Source organism: Leuresthes tenuis, unplaced genomic scaffold (assembly GCF_036924035.1).
Source record: "Leuresthes tenuis unplaced genomic scaffold, fLeuTen1.0.hap1 SCAF_24, whole genome shotgun sequence".
In the NCBI taxonomy this organism is placed as follows: Eukaryota; Metazoa; Chordata; class Actinopteri; order Atheriniformes; family Atherinopsidae; genus Leuresthes; species Leuresthes tenuis.
Window position 1 is genome coordinate 15,080,361 of NW_027325378.1, and position 15,670 is coordinate 15,096,030.

General features: G+C 41.8%; 1 protein-coding gene across 1 annotated transcript in view; it reads left to right on the forward strand.

Moving 5' to 3' along the window:
- Nucleotides 1–15,670, forward strand: part of tpk1 (thiamin pyrophosphokinase 1) — a 67,383-nt gene that overhangs the window by 2,467 nt on the left and 49,246 nt on the right. Inside the window, exons 2-3 of the mRNA XM_072378205.1 lie at nt 1,053–1,143; nt 7,998–8,072. Coding sequence (XP_072234306.1) covers nt 1,101–1,143; nt 7,998–8,072 — 118 coding nt within the window. The 5' untranslated portion in view covers nt 1,053–1,100. The remainder of the gene's footprint in view (nt 1–1,052; nt 1,144–7,997; nt 8,073–15,670) is intronic.

Consider the following 15,670-nt stretch of genomic DNA (forward strand, 5'->3'; position numbering starts at 1 on the left):
AAGAGAAGGGAGGCCCTGCCATTGATGATTAGTGAGGAGAAGTATACCCTGTTGAATGTTTACTGCGATCAGTCAGTTCGCCCTGATGTCTGCATCCGCTTTAATCACGGTTTGCACCTCTCTGTAAACCCAAGTTTGAAAGGTGAGCAGCAGGAGTGCTGAGAAGGTGACGGGGAGTATATATTTTCTGTTATACCTCTGCTTATACGTGTCAGAACGTGGTGAGTACATTAAGAGTTAGAGTATTTAGCCTATTTAATCATCGCACAATATTCTTTGCTGCTATATATGGTCTCAAAATTGTTGGAACTTGATCCAAACAAATGTCTGTGTTTTTCCCTGTTCAACAGCTACAAAAATGAGATCATTTTGTCGAACATTTTCTTTTCCTGGAATTCTAACCAATACTTTGGATTCACACTTTTAAAACATCTTGAGACAAAACACCACATTTGATGACAGCACTAAAGACTTTTTTTTAATGGATTTACATTTAGACACAATGTAAAAGTTTTTTTTCTGTAATTAAACTATGCTGAAACCCTCTGGGTTACTCAAACTTTTCCATATTGCTCTCTATTTCTGCTTTTTTTTTTTACTCTAAACATAAAACATAAATGAACAAAACATAAATAATAGAGGATCCCCCCCCCCCCCCCCCCCCTCCATCCTATGAAAAGAATGTTTCATTTTTACCTTCATGCCTTTTGGAGAACACTTCATCATCCGCTCGCTTAACTATTCGCAAAAAGCTGTTTTTCCTGCAGGGATGCCCTAAGAAACGTGCACGCCACGTTGTACAGTTGTTGCAGCCATTTAGCCCGGAGTCACTCGCCTTATTGTTGTCATGCTCTAATAGTGTTTGTATTCTGTTTGCTTCCTTCAGAGGGGAATAAGATGCCCAGGGGAAGGCGAGTGATGAACTAGGAATGGAGAGACATACTGGAAAATGCAATGACTTCTTTTGATAGGTTTTAAAGCAAAGGGGCGAAAAGATGGAACATAAAAAGAGAATGAATGCAAAAAGACTCACAAAGTTCTCTCTTCCTCAGTGTCGACTGAATTGGCTAATTGAAGATAGGCTCCTGTAAACCTTGGCCATGGATAAAGAGTGGGCACCTCTGGACTGCATGCTGCCCTCAGGTACTGCCTGTCAAACGACACACAGTAAAAACTCAGGCCACTGCACAGATTGGGTATTTTCGGACACAAGCTACACAAACCCCCTGCTTAAGAATTTGTCAGTCTTGTGTTGGGTGGGTGGATGGATGGAATGGAGATGTTGGCGCTGTACCCTCCAGATGTGGCTCGCTCCAGGACATCCAGCAGAGGCTTGAACAGAGGAGAGTAGAGGGTGTGTTCACGTGAATGGCAGGAGCCAAGGTTTTCTTGAAGAGTGCTGGATTGCAACGAGATGATGTGTGTACGCTTATTTCTCTGCATCTGATCAAAATGCAGACTTTTGACATTACTGCCCCACCTTTCTTCTTCTCTTCACTTTGAACACTCAGGAAATTGGATTTCAGAAACAAATCACTTCCACTTTCTTCATACCAGTGCGCATATGTATGAGATGCGTCTTTGTGATGCGCCTGCTTCAAAGACATAGTTTGATTGTTGAAATCTTGTAGAAATGTATAATCAAGTGAGCTCTAAAATGAAATGAAGTCCAGGTTGCGCTTTAAATTAATTTTGTCTGAACAGAATACTTGGCTTTATGGGACATTCGACTCAGAATATCAACTATTTTCAAAAGTCTCTATTTTGTAGAGAGATGAGTTTCTCTGATTATAATCTGCCATGTCGTTTGCTTTAAATATTCTTAACCCATGAAGACAGGACACAACATACTGTCAAGTCGGGGAAAATAATAAAATAAGATTTAAAAAAAAAAGAACACAATATTTACTTGCCAAAAAACTATGAACTTCCCATGATTCAGTAACTGTCCCAAGCAGCAATAAGTCAAAGCTTCTCTCACATTGTTGTGGAGGAATTTTAGCCCACTTGTCTTAACATTTCAAAATGTTTTCTTTGGTTATTCACAGCTCTTTTAAGGTCCCACCACAGCTCGTGTGGGTTTTAACTGGACCAGTACAAGCCCCTTGATTCTTTTCTTTTTCACTTGTTTAGTTGCTATTTTGCTTGTGATATTGCCCTGTTGCATGACCCAATCTGAGCCTCCCTTTAGCTCTTGGACCGATCTACTTGCAGGTGAACAGAGGAGGTCACGGTTGACTCTATGGCATCAAGGTCCAAAGTCCAAATCATAGGCCTTCCACCCCCGTGCAGGGCAGTTGGTAGGAGATGCTTGCACTTATAAGCTTTGTTTGGTTTTCCTCTGGTGTTGTGCGTTATGACCAAACATCTCCACTGTGTCCTCATATGTCCAAAGGAAATTTTATTCAATCACAAAGCATTTCTTTGCCCACTAAGATGTTTTTTTGTTTCTGTGACAGGGTGAAGTTTTATGTTGTTTTTATGCAACAACAGCCAATGTGTGCCAATGCTGCCCTCAGCCACTGTCCTGTGAGGTGTCTGTGCACTCCCTGATAATTTAACTGTGTGTGTGTGTGTGTGTGTGTGTGTGTGTTTGTGTGCTCGAGTGTGGAGGACAGGCTTTACCCAAACCTGTAAAGGTCAGGGAGGCACAGAGGGGCACATGTCGTTTTCTCTGTCTATTATGTTTCAACTAGATTTACATTTGTTGTTTCCATGTGGTTTTAAAGAGCTCATTTTCATCTCAGGTAATTCCTGCCTCACAAGGTAATATATCCGAAAGGAAAGGGAGTTGCTACTGGTTTGGAAAAAATAGAAATAGAAAATAAATTTAAAATAAAAAACAGGCGCATCACTCTTTTTGTCCAAAGGAAACTTAAGTGTGTCGGTTTCACTCGGGCTGTAAATATTGTTTACCCAGAGGAAGATATTAATAGAGAGCTTAGAACTGAAAGGCACACGCTATATTCCCAGCATGCTTGGCACCGTCTGATTCTTTTCAGAATTTTTTTTGCCATGTAACAATCACAGATGTTCATAAAACAGTATTCTGTGTGTGTGTGGTGACAAAATGAGTTTTTAGGTTTTAATCCTTAAAAAATCCCCTTTTAATTAATCTCAGCCATCTGTGTAGTTTGTTGCGTTCCTGAAGCGGTCTCATAAAGGAGTGCGGCGAATTGTTATAACCACCTACCTTTCAACCTGCCACGGTTGTCATGGTATCATGGCATAGCTGTTTTGACCTCTGGTTGTCTCTGCCTGACAATTGGAATGTTTGGAGTGGAATGTGAAGATCAACCCACCTGAGAAGAATGTAGCTGATACGGGCACTGGAATGATTTAATTTGAACGTGAAATTCTCTAAAAGGAAGTATTAAAAAAAGGCTAGTCACTGATAAAATGAAACTCAATTTATAATTGAACAAAGCCGCAGTTTGGTATGAAGAGATAGGCAGTGACACAGAAAGATCTTGTTTATCATACCTGTGTTTACCGTGTCAGGGAGCCGCTCTGGTTTTGTGAAAATCCCAAGAATGCTCACAGTTTCTATGATCCCCATTGACTCTCAGTTGTATAAACCACACTCTACCTAAAGCTGAGCAGTAAATACAGCTTCAGATTACATTTGGAGTGTGCCGATCCTTTCCTTTTGCTCTTGACAAACCTGAAGACAGTATGTCTGAAATATTATTTAACTAAGCCTGAATATGAATGAATGGAGTGCAAAGTGTTACATATTCATATGTGTAATTTGTAACCTATCACTGAATAGAGTAATCAAGTTCAGCAGGTAAACAGTCAGGAGATGTTAGCGAAACATATTTTACACATGCAACGCTGAAAAAATCTGAACTGTAGCAGTTACACTGACTTATTTGATATATGATGAGCTGGTCTGAAGCACCTGTCGGATCACAGTGCTAAATAAAGTGGGCTTGCCTACAAATATTAGCTGCAACGGCGTCATGTTTTTCTCAACATCTGAGCAAAGCGTTCAGATTCCCATGACGATGAAAAAGCCTTTCACAACATCCGGCCAAATGTGGTACATTCTCTCAGAGGCGGGCATATGAGGCGGTTCCACGTCTACCACTGCAAGAAGACTTCATAAGCCTCAAGAATAGAAAAGCCAGATTTGCAAAAGCACATCTTTACAGCCAGAACAGTTATGGAATTAATTTGTTTTTGGACTGATGAAACTAAGTTCAACTTGTGCCAGATTGAAGGGGTGGAAAACAATTGTGCAGAGGGCATGAAATGGCTCAGGATCTGAAGCTTAAAACACCATCTGTACAACATGGCGGAGATGCTGTGATGGCATGGGCTTTTATGGCTTCAAATGGCTCTGGGTTACCCGTGTTTAGTAATGAGTTCCATCAAGTGCACAGGGGATATACTGCCTGCTCAGAATCAACAACACACAGCAAAATTATTGGACCACGGTGACCCAAAACACACTGCAAGGGCAACCCAGGTGTTTTTGAGGGTAGAAAAGGGGATTATTTTTAAACTAGTCACAATAGCCTTGGGCAGCATTTAGCAGAGGATGCAGGGATGGTACCCTTGGAATTTTGTGTAAATTGGGAACATGTTTTGATGAAGGTGTGCAAACATGCAAGAAAATCCCTGAAAATGTAGTAAGGCTACTCTCAGCTAATATGCATAATTGACCAGCAAAATCACCAAGCCTGTTCTCTTGCATGTAGAACGGCCATTTTCAGCATGTAAGTTGCAGCTCAGAGGTATAGTTTGCTGTCGCAAAGACATTTTTTAAGACTGTAACATGCGAATAGCAGAAGGGGAGGGTAATGCCATTCAAAACAAGCAGCCGGTCGTCAGGCTTACCCCAGTAAGAGACATTTGGTGACTGAGAGCAGTGTCTATACTGTGAAATCCTTGATATTTTCTCAGCCCAGATTTTTGCTAACACGCTGGCATGCAATCTAAAATCCCACACAGGGATGGCACTAGGTTGGCTGTGTTTGGTTGCAGGATTTATGTAATGCCGAGGGAAGAGTCGTACTATTATGCCAGTTTACTGTCCTGAGTTGCTCAACTACATGGGTGGGTGCCTTAGGTTAGCTTTGCTGCAGGTCCCTTTCTCTCTCCACCCAGTTCCCTGACTGTACATCTTGAGGCCAATGGAGCCCACTCAAAAAAAACCTTAAGGATGTATTCCTGGCTTCAAGTTTTTTTTTTTTTTTTTTTTTAAACAAACTTCTTGCATTTTGTCCACTGCAGTCTGCTACCATTAAGGCCCTGGCAAATCACCACAAGGAAAGCAATCCATTCTTAGGTGGTGTCTATGATTTGCAGATGTCAGACTGTCTTGCTCTTCACAGGAGTTTTGGTCAGTTTCTAAAACCCAGGTTATAAAAAGAGAACCTCACTTCCGAGCTCTTTCCAATTAAGATGGAAACGCCATCAAATGAAGAGTTTTCACTTTAAGCCAAGAGTAATTGAATTATGTTTTAATAAATTGCTGAAGTAACAGGAACTTCACAGTAATCTGCATCTAACTGTATGTTTTTCTTTTTATCTCTTTTATAGAGCATTGTTATTGGTTTTAAATCGCAGTAATCGTCATGTTCACTTACAGCGGCTGTGGTAATTGTGCTGCAGGCCTGTGTGGAAATGTTTGTACCCTTGATGGTCTCACATGTGTACTTTATGCAGTGCAGAAACACAGAATTGCTTTTGAATTTCTGTTCGCATAGAGCTTGAAAGTTGATAACGCGCAAAGGTCAGCATCCTTCAAGAGTTCCCCACCTCTGTCAGGTGGGGAAATTTGAAGCATCTACAGAAACAAATGAATGTTTACTCGAATACATTAGCTGATCATTACTGGCGTTTGCTCATAAGATTGATTTAGTCTAAAGATCTCACAGGGTGAACAAATAGTCCCCCCCCCCCCCCCAAAAAGAAAACCTGAGCACACAATCTGATGATTTAATTTTGTTGATACGATTGTCATTCTCTATAGCTGATAAAAGATGTGCTTGTGGTTCCCTGCATCATTAAGATTTTTTTCTCCTGACTCCACAGTACAGTGAAACACTTTTTCTCCCATTAGTTACATTTGGAATATATTTCTATGGCTTCCTTGGTTTAATCTCTTACAGGAAATGCTTATCGAGACTCTCTGAGGAGAATGTGAAAACAGCCCCTGGATGTCGGCATTTAAACTCCCCGGTGTGCACAGTTAGCCTTTTAAATTTCACCATTTTAATTACAAATGCCTATTCCTGGAGTATCTGCATGCTGTCTCATGTGCTTGGATTCGGTGCTTCTGTTGTTGTTATGTTTATGCTCTCCAAGGTGACATTTGTTTGAACAGAGTGCACGAAAAGGCCACGCACCTCCTCGTGTGTGCATGTGTGACGAAGGGTTATCCGAAAAGTCACGGCTGGTTGAGTTTGGCTTTTGTTCTCCGTACACATCCGGCCAATTAAAAGACAAGACTGACAAATCTGCTCCTCCTCTTTCTCCTCCTCACCCACCCTTCCCTGTGTCCTCCTTTCCCTTCTTCCTCCTTTCCCTTCATATCCCTTCTTCCTATCTTCTTCCTTTTAACACAAAAGGATTTCGCATTTGAAGTGACCTTCGAGTGATGTGAACTTTTTAACAACATCAAGCGCAATGCTGCGACAAAGTCCCAAACCCAAAGGGTGTTTTTTTTTTTTTTTTTTCAACTCCACAGTCACTCAGCTAAGCCAAGATGCACTCTTTATACCTGAGGGTATAAATCCCAAATTTTTATTTTCTTATTTTGCTTTTTCTCCGGAGGGACTTATGAAGTTATGAATATCTTCCTCACTGTTTTTTTTTAAGGCTTCCCAGACCATTAGTAGTGGATTGGGAAGCATGCAGGTTTTATTGGCCATTCCACATTGCGTGTGGGATTTCCATAAGTACAGCAGGGGGAGATTAATTGTAACGTGTTGCTTATGCTTAGATTTGGCGTTTTGACTTTGCTGTCAAAGGCAGCTTTAAAAAATGGATGAAAAATCATTCATAAGGGCATACAGAGGAAAAGATAAATGACTAAGCAATGAAAAGTTGGGAGGCAAGGAACAGGTAGTGCTTTCATATTTGGTCCATTAAGGATTTTCCAGCAGCTGTGCTTTTACATTGTCAATAAGTACAGGCTTTTTTTTTAATATATATATATTTCCAACTCCTGCTGATAGATAAAAGTGTTTCTAAAGTGTTAGTCAGGGGATCTGCGTGAGCAGCGGTGCAAAAGACAAAGCTAAAACCAGGATTGATGGGGGTTTGAGTTGGAAAAAAAAAGCTTTATGAAATGCTGCACTATGAGAGAGAGGCTTTGACAAAGAAACAAGGAGGTACACTGATAAGAGAGCGAGATGAGGATGACAAGCCCTCTGCGTGTCACAATTTTCAAAGTGTTCATCTAGCCATGCACCCGCAGCTGTGTGTGTAACTAAGGTCAAGGTATTCATCTGAGAGTGAATTAAATGCCTGCAAGCAGATGTGTGCACAGATTTTTCTTAGTTTTTTTTTTTGACAAATGATGGGGACTTGGAGGCTGATTGTGACCCTGGTCAAGGAGAGTGAAGGTACCGTAGTTCAGCCTGAGCCGGATACATCCTGTCTCTACCCTGATTTGGTCCCCGTCACCCCTCCAATCTCCCAGACAAACCACTTTCAGCTTAAATGGAACGAACGAGAAGAATTTTAAACTCTCGTGAAGTCAACACTTGCTTAGAATGGTTTCTGTTTTTATCCTCTGTCTCATTTTCCCATTTCCGTGTGGAGGGTGATCATGACCTCATTATTGCAGCTCTGCTTTAATTTTCTCTTTTATTGAGCACAGTCACTGCCACGAGCTATAGCCTCCAGTCTGTATTTAAAAGGTATTGTCTTGAACAGGCAGTAATGATATGTTCAGTCCTGGCTGTGTTTTTTTCATATTGGGCCATTATGCTCTACCTATTGTCTCTTATTTTCCCCTCACCTTCTGTCTCCTTCTACAGGCACACAGAAGATCTGTCTGATCATTCTGAACCAGCCTCTGGATAAGAACTACCTGGACGTCCTGTGGAATAAAGGTAAATCTCTCACACATCATGGAGACTGATCAGACGAGCCGTTTTCATTGTCAACTGTAAAGCATTTGCATCGGTTTGTACTGAGCATGTATTCCCCAGATGTATGTTATTTTGTTTTTTTGTGAGACTTTGCAGTCCAGATTGTGCAAAAACATTAATTTGATGCCATGCTGTTGAATATGCTTCTTATATACCTTCTGCTCACCTATACTGTGATTTTGCAGGAAAAAGATTCCTCTCTGCAAGGGTGCCTTTGCGTTTATTTTAATGACTTTTGTGGCTTCCTGAAATAAACAATTATTATACCCATAAACTTAAAAAGTCAAACTCATTTTAAATGACGTGCACTACTATTAGAGATGCACACTATATCAGTGGGCAATGAATTACTGACTGGTAAAGGAAATTATTGCGAGTTCCAGTCACGGAATTTCAGCAAATTGTTATGTGTAATGATAAGGAGCTTGGGCTCAGGCTAGAGACATCATTTGGATGATTTTTGTCTGACTCTTTCATTCCCGTTACCTGCTCTCTGTGTGACTGTGCCTGTTTACATGAAGATCGCAGCTGCGCTCCATAGACAGACAGACAGACAGACAGCGGAGTGCTACTTAGAGGAGAAGAACAAGACACATTTTAAGGTTATACCTTATTCAAGCTGAAAGACGGCACTGCTCATTATCCCTAACTGCGATAACATCCATCAAATCTCAAACACCTGTAGAACGAGCATCGCTATCAAGTTGCAGAGATGCGATATGTTTAGCTGCTCCATCTAAAGACAATGCGATCACAGCCAGATGGTGCTTGTTATAATGGCAAATTGCTCCGAACAAGTTTTAGATGAGCACTAATTATACAGAATATAAAGACAGAGCTGAGCTGGGGATGAAGGATTTCACGGAGCTGCTTGCCATCTCGCCCATGTTCTTTTTTCATAGGCTTGTACAGGTGGTGAGAGTAAACTAAGCAGGAGTTTCCTGAAAACACAAACAACCGAGTCATGGTCGAATGGGCCGCTAGAAATGTGTGCAGAGATAAGAGCTGTGAACCGGTTCCACCTGAGAATTCCTCGCAATCAATCGATCTGATACACTTGTGGTATATATGCTGCCATAGAAATCTGAGTCATGGCGGAGAGAAAGAAATGATACAAAGCATGGCTATATTTCATGCAAAATAATCATTACAGCAGCAAAACACTCAGAAATCTCTTCCTACACAACATGCGATTTCCTTCCAAGAGGATCTTGTATTTTACACTCTTATGTGCTGCAGATTTCTTACTGTTTATGTTTACCAACAGGACAGGCAATCTGTATCCAGCAGTAAATATCCTGCCTTAAACCACAGCAGCACAGTGTTTGCTCCTTTTTTCTTTGGCTAAGAAAGCCTAAATGAAAACTGTCGCTAAAAGACTGTTGCTACAGCTAAAATTAGCTGTAGAGGCTGCTGACATTTCAGCTCATTTCAACCCCCCCCCCCCCCCCCCCATTACACTTGCTGCACAGGGAGGGAAAATGATGAGTGACTACAGGGTGAAGACAGATCTCTCTGGTGTCGCTGAATTATTTGTGAAAGGCCTTGCACCCTTTTTCATCAGTAAAAGATCCGCCACCAGCTGGTTGCTGTACATCTGAGATGTATGGAGTTGGAAAAAGATGCCGATGAACTCGAAGTCGCTTTTTGTTGTTCATTTTCTGTAAGAACAGAAACCGCACATCTGTGACATTTTTCCAAACTTGTCTACAAAATCAGGAGAAAATAAGACGCAGAAACGAGTGGCACGATCCTTTCCATGTGGTAGCCGCCATAAAATAAAGTTAACTTAAGTACTGTAGAATGAAATGAGGATGAGGGCCCTCAGCCTTGCTTGAGTATGCTATAAAGCTGCAGTTTGTCTACGAGTTCAAGAAAGGGGCTGCCAAATCTCAAAGAATTTAGCCGAGGATCCACAGAGGTTGTGTTTGATCTTTTAAAATGGAGAGTACCGCTGATACTCTTATAAAGGAGAAGAAGGCAGCTTCCAGCAAAGTAGGATTAAACGCCAAGCTGGTCTTGTCAGGGAGGACACAAAATCTGCCTTAATCTTTGGTAGGGTCACTGTGTCTGGCAGCACACCGGCCTGCCTACTCCGTTGATGTCTCAGTCATTTTGACCAGAAGGAATGAAACCGGATCCATAAGCATAATTCATAGAGCCACCTGTGTCAGTAAAATCTTGTTAATTCCCATCCCTAAGTGTTGTGGTATATTTCTCCCCAGACACTGTTGGACTGCAATTAGTATTTCTCTTCTCTTGTTGTGTTCAGGACATTTTTCAGCCGCAGCCTTGGGCAGAGGTTGAGCGGCCTCCAGCCAATCAAAGGACATAGGTGTGAAAAGTTAGCAATCGGGTTAAAACCCTGCCGTCACCCTCTGCTCTGTTCTTTGTCTTGCTGCGCCGGAATCATGCACATCCAGGCTCACCCAGTACAGCCACACTCAGCAGAACGGTAGATTTCACAGTAAATCCAGAGAATTTGGACCCATCGGGGGCCGTGTGGAGGTGTGCAAAGGAGTGGGCATCATTTGTTTTGTGCTCTAGAACGTTTCTCGTGTGGCTGGCCACACCGAACAGTTCTTGAACAACGCTGATGGTCCACTGCTTTGTTCTTGAGCCGGAGAGGAGGGCCAGATGGAGGTGCAGAGTTTGCAGACAGTAAAAATTGGAGCTTTATATGCTGTAAAGCTCTTGGGTCACTACATGGCACCACAAATTTTGTCCTACAGTTTGACACTTAAGGATTAATCTCTCCATAGCTAAGGGACTCACTTAAGGGTGTTACACCTTATCTCTTAAGGTGAAATGTTTTTAAAAAAATTGTGAGAGCATTTATAGAACTGCATTTTACAGTCCATACTATAAGTATTTGGACTATTCCGCATTCTTTGTACTGTCCACATTGTGTTAAAATGTCAGCCGTCCAAGTCTGACGCTTTGTTTTTACTCAAAGCAGTAATAAATAGTACATGACTTAAGATTAAATCTCATAACTGCACCCATTTCTGTGAGGCCTCTAGCATTCTGCTGTCAATGAGGAAGACATGGTGTGAGTGGTCCATAGCTGGGCAAATCGGAATCCTTTCGTGTGGTGTGCTCAGACAGTTACGTTTGTATCTCTCTCTAAAGGTCTTTTTTGCACTGTTGCACACTTCTGACGTAAAGATGGCAAATAACTCTCGGCTCTGTGAAAAGGGCAAAATAAAAAAGTCAATGCAGGACAGGCGCCTGATAATCATTTTCAAACTTACAGTTGTTGGCTCAGTGTGAGCTCACCCGAATGGCTCCACTTTTGGAATCGCAGAATAACCGTCGTGCCCAAGGACATTTTGCCGATTGTTGTTGAAGATGGTGAGAACTGTGCTCGCTCACTTTCACATCAGCACCCTGCTGGCCCCAAATTTGCTGGCAGTTTAAAGAGTTTTTTTTTCTTTTTTCTTTTCACGTTGCCGGGGGAAACTCCAAAACGTGCATGAGAGGGTGTTTGTGTCCAGGCTCTCAGAGGTGTCGCTAAGAAAATAGATTGATGTAAAACTCATTTGTGGTTACACTAAATTTACCCTGACCTGTTTTAAATCAGCTCAGCCGACCACATAGAGTCTAATTGAACACACAAAGGAGTGACCTGGCTCTTCTGTTCCCTACATTTTTAATGCCCAAACCTAAACTTCTTTTTAAGAAGGTTTGTAAACAAAATAACTTTGAAGGCAAATTACGATTAAACCAATTAAAACGGCTTAAAATTCAAATCTAATCAACAAGTCTTTGATATTCTTATCAGCTCAGCAAACACCCAAGAGGCACCTGAGCTCTTTTCATCTCACAGCAGTCATACACTTAGATAGACATTGCTGTCTTGGTTTATCACACGAGAGAACCTCCACAAAATGTTAAACGACATTTGACACAGCAAATGTTCCCATCAGACTCCACACTGAAGGTTGCCTGCTTTATGAGATAAAAATGTCACGGTTATGTGAGGCTGTTAAGGAGCATAAATACATGAATATATGTTTGAAACCCACATTGAAGGAGGAGAAATTGTCTGTCGAGAAAGTTAATTGAAGCTAAATCTCATCAAGGCCTTAAACTGTATACCCACAGTATTCCGGTTTATATCCAGTGTATAATTGCTGCTTGACTGAACTAAGCCCTATTGATCGAACAGCAGTGTTTGGAGGTAGATTTGTGTTCTGTGTCTAAATTGAACTGACGTGGAGACATTTCTATTGCTGTCATTAGCTAAGCAAGTCAAATATTGATAGCTTTCTGAAAAGTATTCATTCAGAGCAGGACTATCCTTGGTCAAATTTGACATTTTTTATGAGAAAAAAATGAGTCAAAGTTAACAACGATGTTGTCCTTAGAAACAAAATAACTCACCTGAAATAAAGCAAAGCAACCAAAAAACCCCAGCAGCAACAAACAAATTAAAAAAAGGAAATGAGATAAAGCTGTAGCCGTTAGACCTGTGTGTCTTTCAGCAGTGGAGTCAGTACAGGGGACACATACTAACTTGTCCAGATGTGCACATCGTGACAGAGAACAGACTGAGGTGAATGATATGCCAGAGATTGAACCTTTTTACTCAGACACCACGTTCACCTGAAAGTGAAGCCCAACCATCGTCTTGTTTTGTTTTGTCATTCCTTTTTGTTTGAGTGATCGTCCCTTCACCTGAAGTAGAGCCTCTCCAAGCAGTGATTGGCGTGGTGATGTGATGTAACTAAATGACAGAAAGAGGCTCTCTAGAGCTTTTTTTTTTGGCGTGTATTGGGAGGGATGGCTTGGGAGCCTGGCTACTGCTTGGATTTTTAATACTTTGGTATATGTGATTGTGCTGCAGTTTTGCAGAAAATGAGGCCCATATTGCATCATGAGGCACATTTTCTGCATTTTTTGGAGGTGTGACCCCAATTTAGAGATGACTTCCACTTCTTTGAGACCGCTGGTGCATCTTACATACACGCATTTTAAGGTCTATTAGATTTCTGATGTTGATCAGGCCAGGAATTACGAGGGGTTATGGTAGAACCTTTAGTTTGCACCTCTTTGAGATGGCTCATTGTGGATTGTGTTTATTATGATTATTATTCTATTGTGGAAGCCAGCCTTTTCTCAACTTTATGGATGCAGTGATGCTTGGCAAAATGTGTTGGTATTTAATTAAATCCATTTTTCCTTCTGATATGCCGCTGGCTGCAGCACAAGCCCAAAGCTTGATCAATCCAGAGTTGGAGAAAACTTCCTGAAGGACTTTTACAGTCAAATGGGAATCAAATTTCCCTTTCTTGCAAAACTGCTTGCAGGTCTCTTTGGAAGCTCTCTTTACCTGCCATTATGTTAATTACTGCGTATTACTAACTATAGAAAAAAAATACATACAAAAAAATATTTAGAATTTAGAGTTTTTCTCTTATTGTTGGCATCTTTTGTTTCTGACTAAGGATAAGTGTAAATAATTCACAAGGCTAGCAATCAATCAAGTTCAGGAATTGTGGTGAAAGTTGTCTATGAGGGTCTTAGAACTCGAATATTGACTTGTACAAAACAAAAAAGTCAAATAAAAACAAACAAACAAACAAACAAAAAAAAGCCCCCACTAATCTTGTTGAAAGTGTCAAAAAGAAGAGTTCAAACGTCACCGTGGGCACAAGAGTCTTGAGGTTAGCATTGCATCACATCACTAAACCAATCAAGGGGGCCGCGTTGCCGGCAGTGTGTGATAAACGTACATTTAATGCTGTCATGTAGAATATTTGGGCCGTTGCTCCCTCTTAGATAATATCATTACTGAAAAAAAACTAAAATAAAAAAAACTGCCTCTGAGAGATTTTGATTTTGAGAAGCGATCCTCTGCTTGGATCTCACAAGATGGAAGGCTTTCTTAATTAACTTTGCTCTTGGCACCAATGCACATGGGACTTGAAGAGATCTTTACAGGCTGATGACTGTGTGTGATGGGCAGATCTCGGATCTCTCACAGTTTGATGGTAAACACGCTTACAGCGAGTTAATCATTCCTCCCTTGAAATACCATGTATTTTCAATGTTGTGTATGTGATAAGCAGATGTTGGCGTCCTCATGAGCGTGTCTTAGAGTGCGTCACTCTCCAGATGGTTGTTCACCCGGAGGCATCGTAGCCAGGTCTCCAGCTTTATAGACACAGACATCCGCAGTCTCAGACATAACATACACACACTTGCACATGACTCTCAGGTCCTCTGATGTGCTGCCCCAGGGCCTCAACTTCTTCACCTGTGGGAGACGTAAAGCAGCAGGGAGCACAGGCGCGATTCAGACTAAAAGAGCGCAACACTGATCAAAGGGGGACTCATTTACTGGTGTCGAGTGTGGTGTTGTTAAGTTGGATCAAGCTGCTTATCTCACTCATGCACCCTCTCGCTTATTTAGCCCATCTGTCACTCACTCATTCACTCATTTACTCAGTCACTCATATGCCTATGGTGAGATATTCCACCTGCTCATTCAACACCGCCGATCAGTGAAAAGAATTCTCGCAGCAAAACAAAGAAAAAGGGTCTCTCTCCATCGTTTATTGATGCTGAGAAGCTTCCGAAAGTCAAAGTTTGAGAACTTCACCCACCTGCAAGTCACGTACCAGCCGTGTCAAAGAGTGTGAAAGAGCTGAAAAAAAGTTGGTTTGCACACATACTCTCCCACCACGACATCCAGCAGCACGTGACAGATGGGGTTAGTGGGTTTCTGAGGAATCTGAGGTGAAAAACTGTCGCGAGGATTGACATTGAACAACAGCTAAAACCCAAAGCACAGAAACACTATCAAAGGAAGGGGAAAGAGAATGGGCTGGTGACACTGTGCCACATAGCATTACAAAGAAGGATCGAGTGGTTTACAGGGCAACGGAGTGGGGCTGGAGAGAAAGAAAATGAGACGCTTGTGCAGGAGATCAATCAAGTTTGAGCAAAGGTGTAGAGATCATGGTGGATCTGGAGACAGGGTGACAGATGAGGAGCGAGGTGCATTGATAGATGAAGGAAGGGCACCGAGGTATCATAATAAGGACTGTAATCTTTTCACCGTTTTTTGTGGCCTTTTGCCTTTTCCTCTTCAGCCCCAGAGCCCCAACTTGACAGGTATTAATCCCCCCTCCCAAACCTCATCAATACAACCTGCTGTAGTATATACCACATCAGTGTGGACTCGCACCTTTTCTGCATCAAAGTCAGCAGCAGCAAAAATGAAGGCGCTTAAGTGGTTTGGCAGTGTGTGCAAGTGCATTATCTTTCTTACTGCTGATTGAGTGACAGCAGTAGTTGGCTCTGACACCTGCAGGGGGGGATTATGATGGCTAGTTTACTTGCAAGGTCATCATTCTTGACTGCTCCTGCTGTCTCTACTCAGCTAATGTCATACTGCCATCACAACTCCTAAGACATCTACATCAGCCATAAGATTAAATTCACCTGTGTAAAACACTTTAGACCTCTGGGGACGTCCTTTGGTGTGGATGCTCCACGCCGGCACCTGGCAGTGAAGATTTTAGTCCTTTGAGTCTGATTGCGGCGGCGTT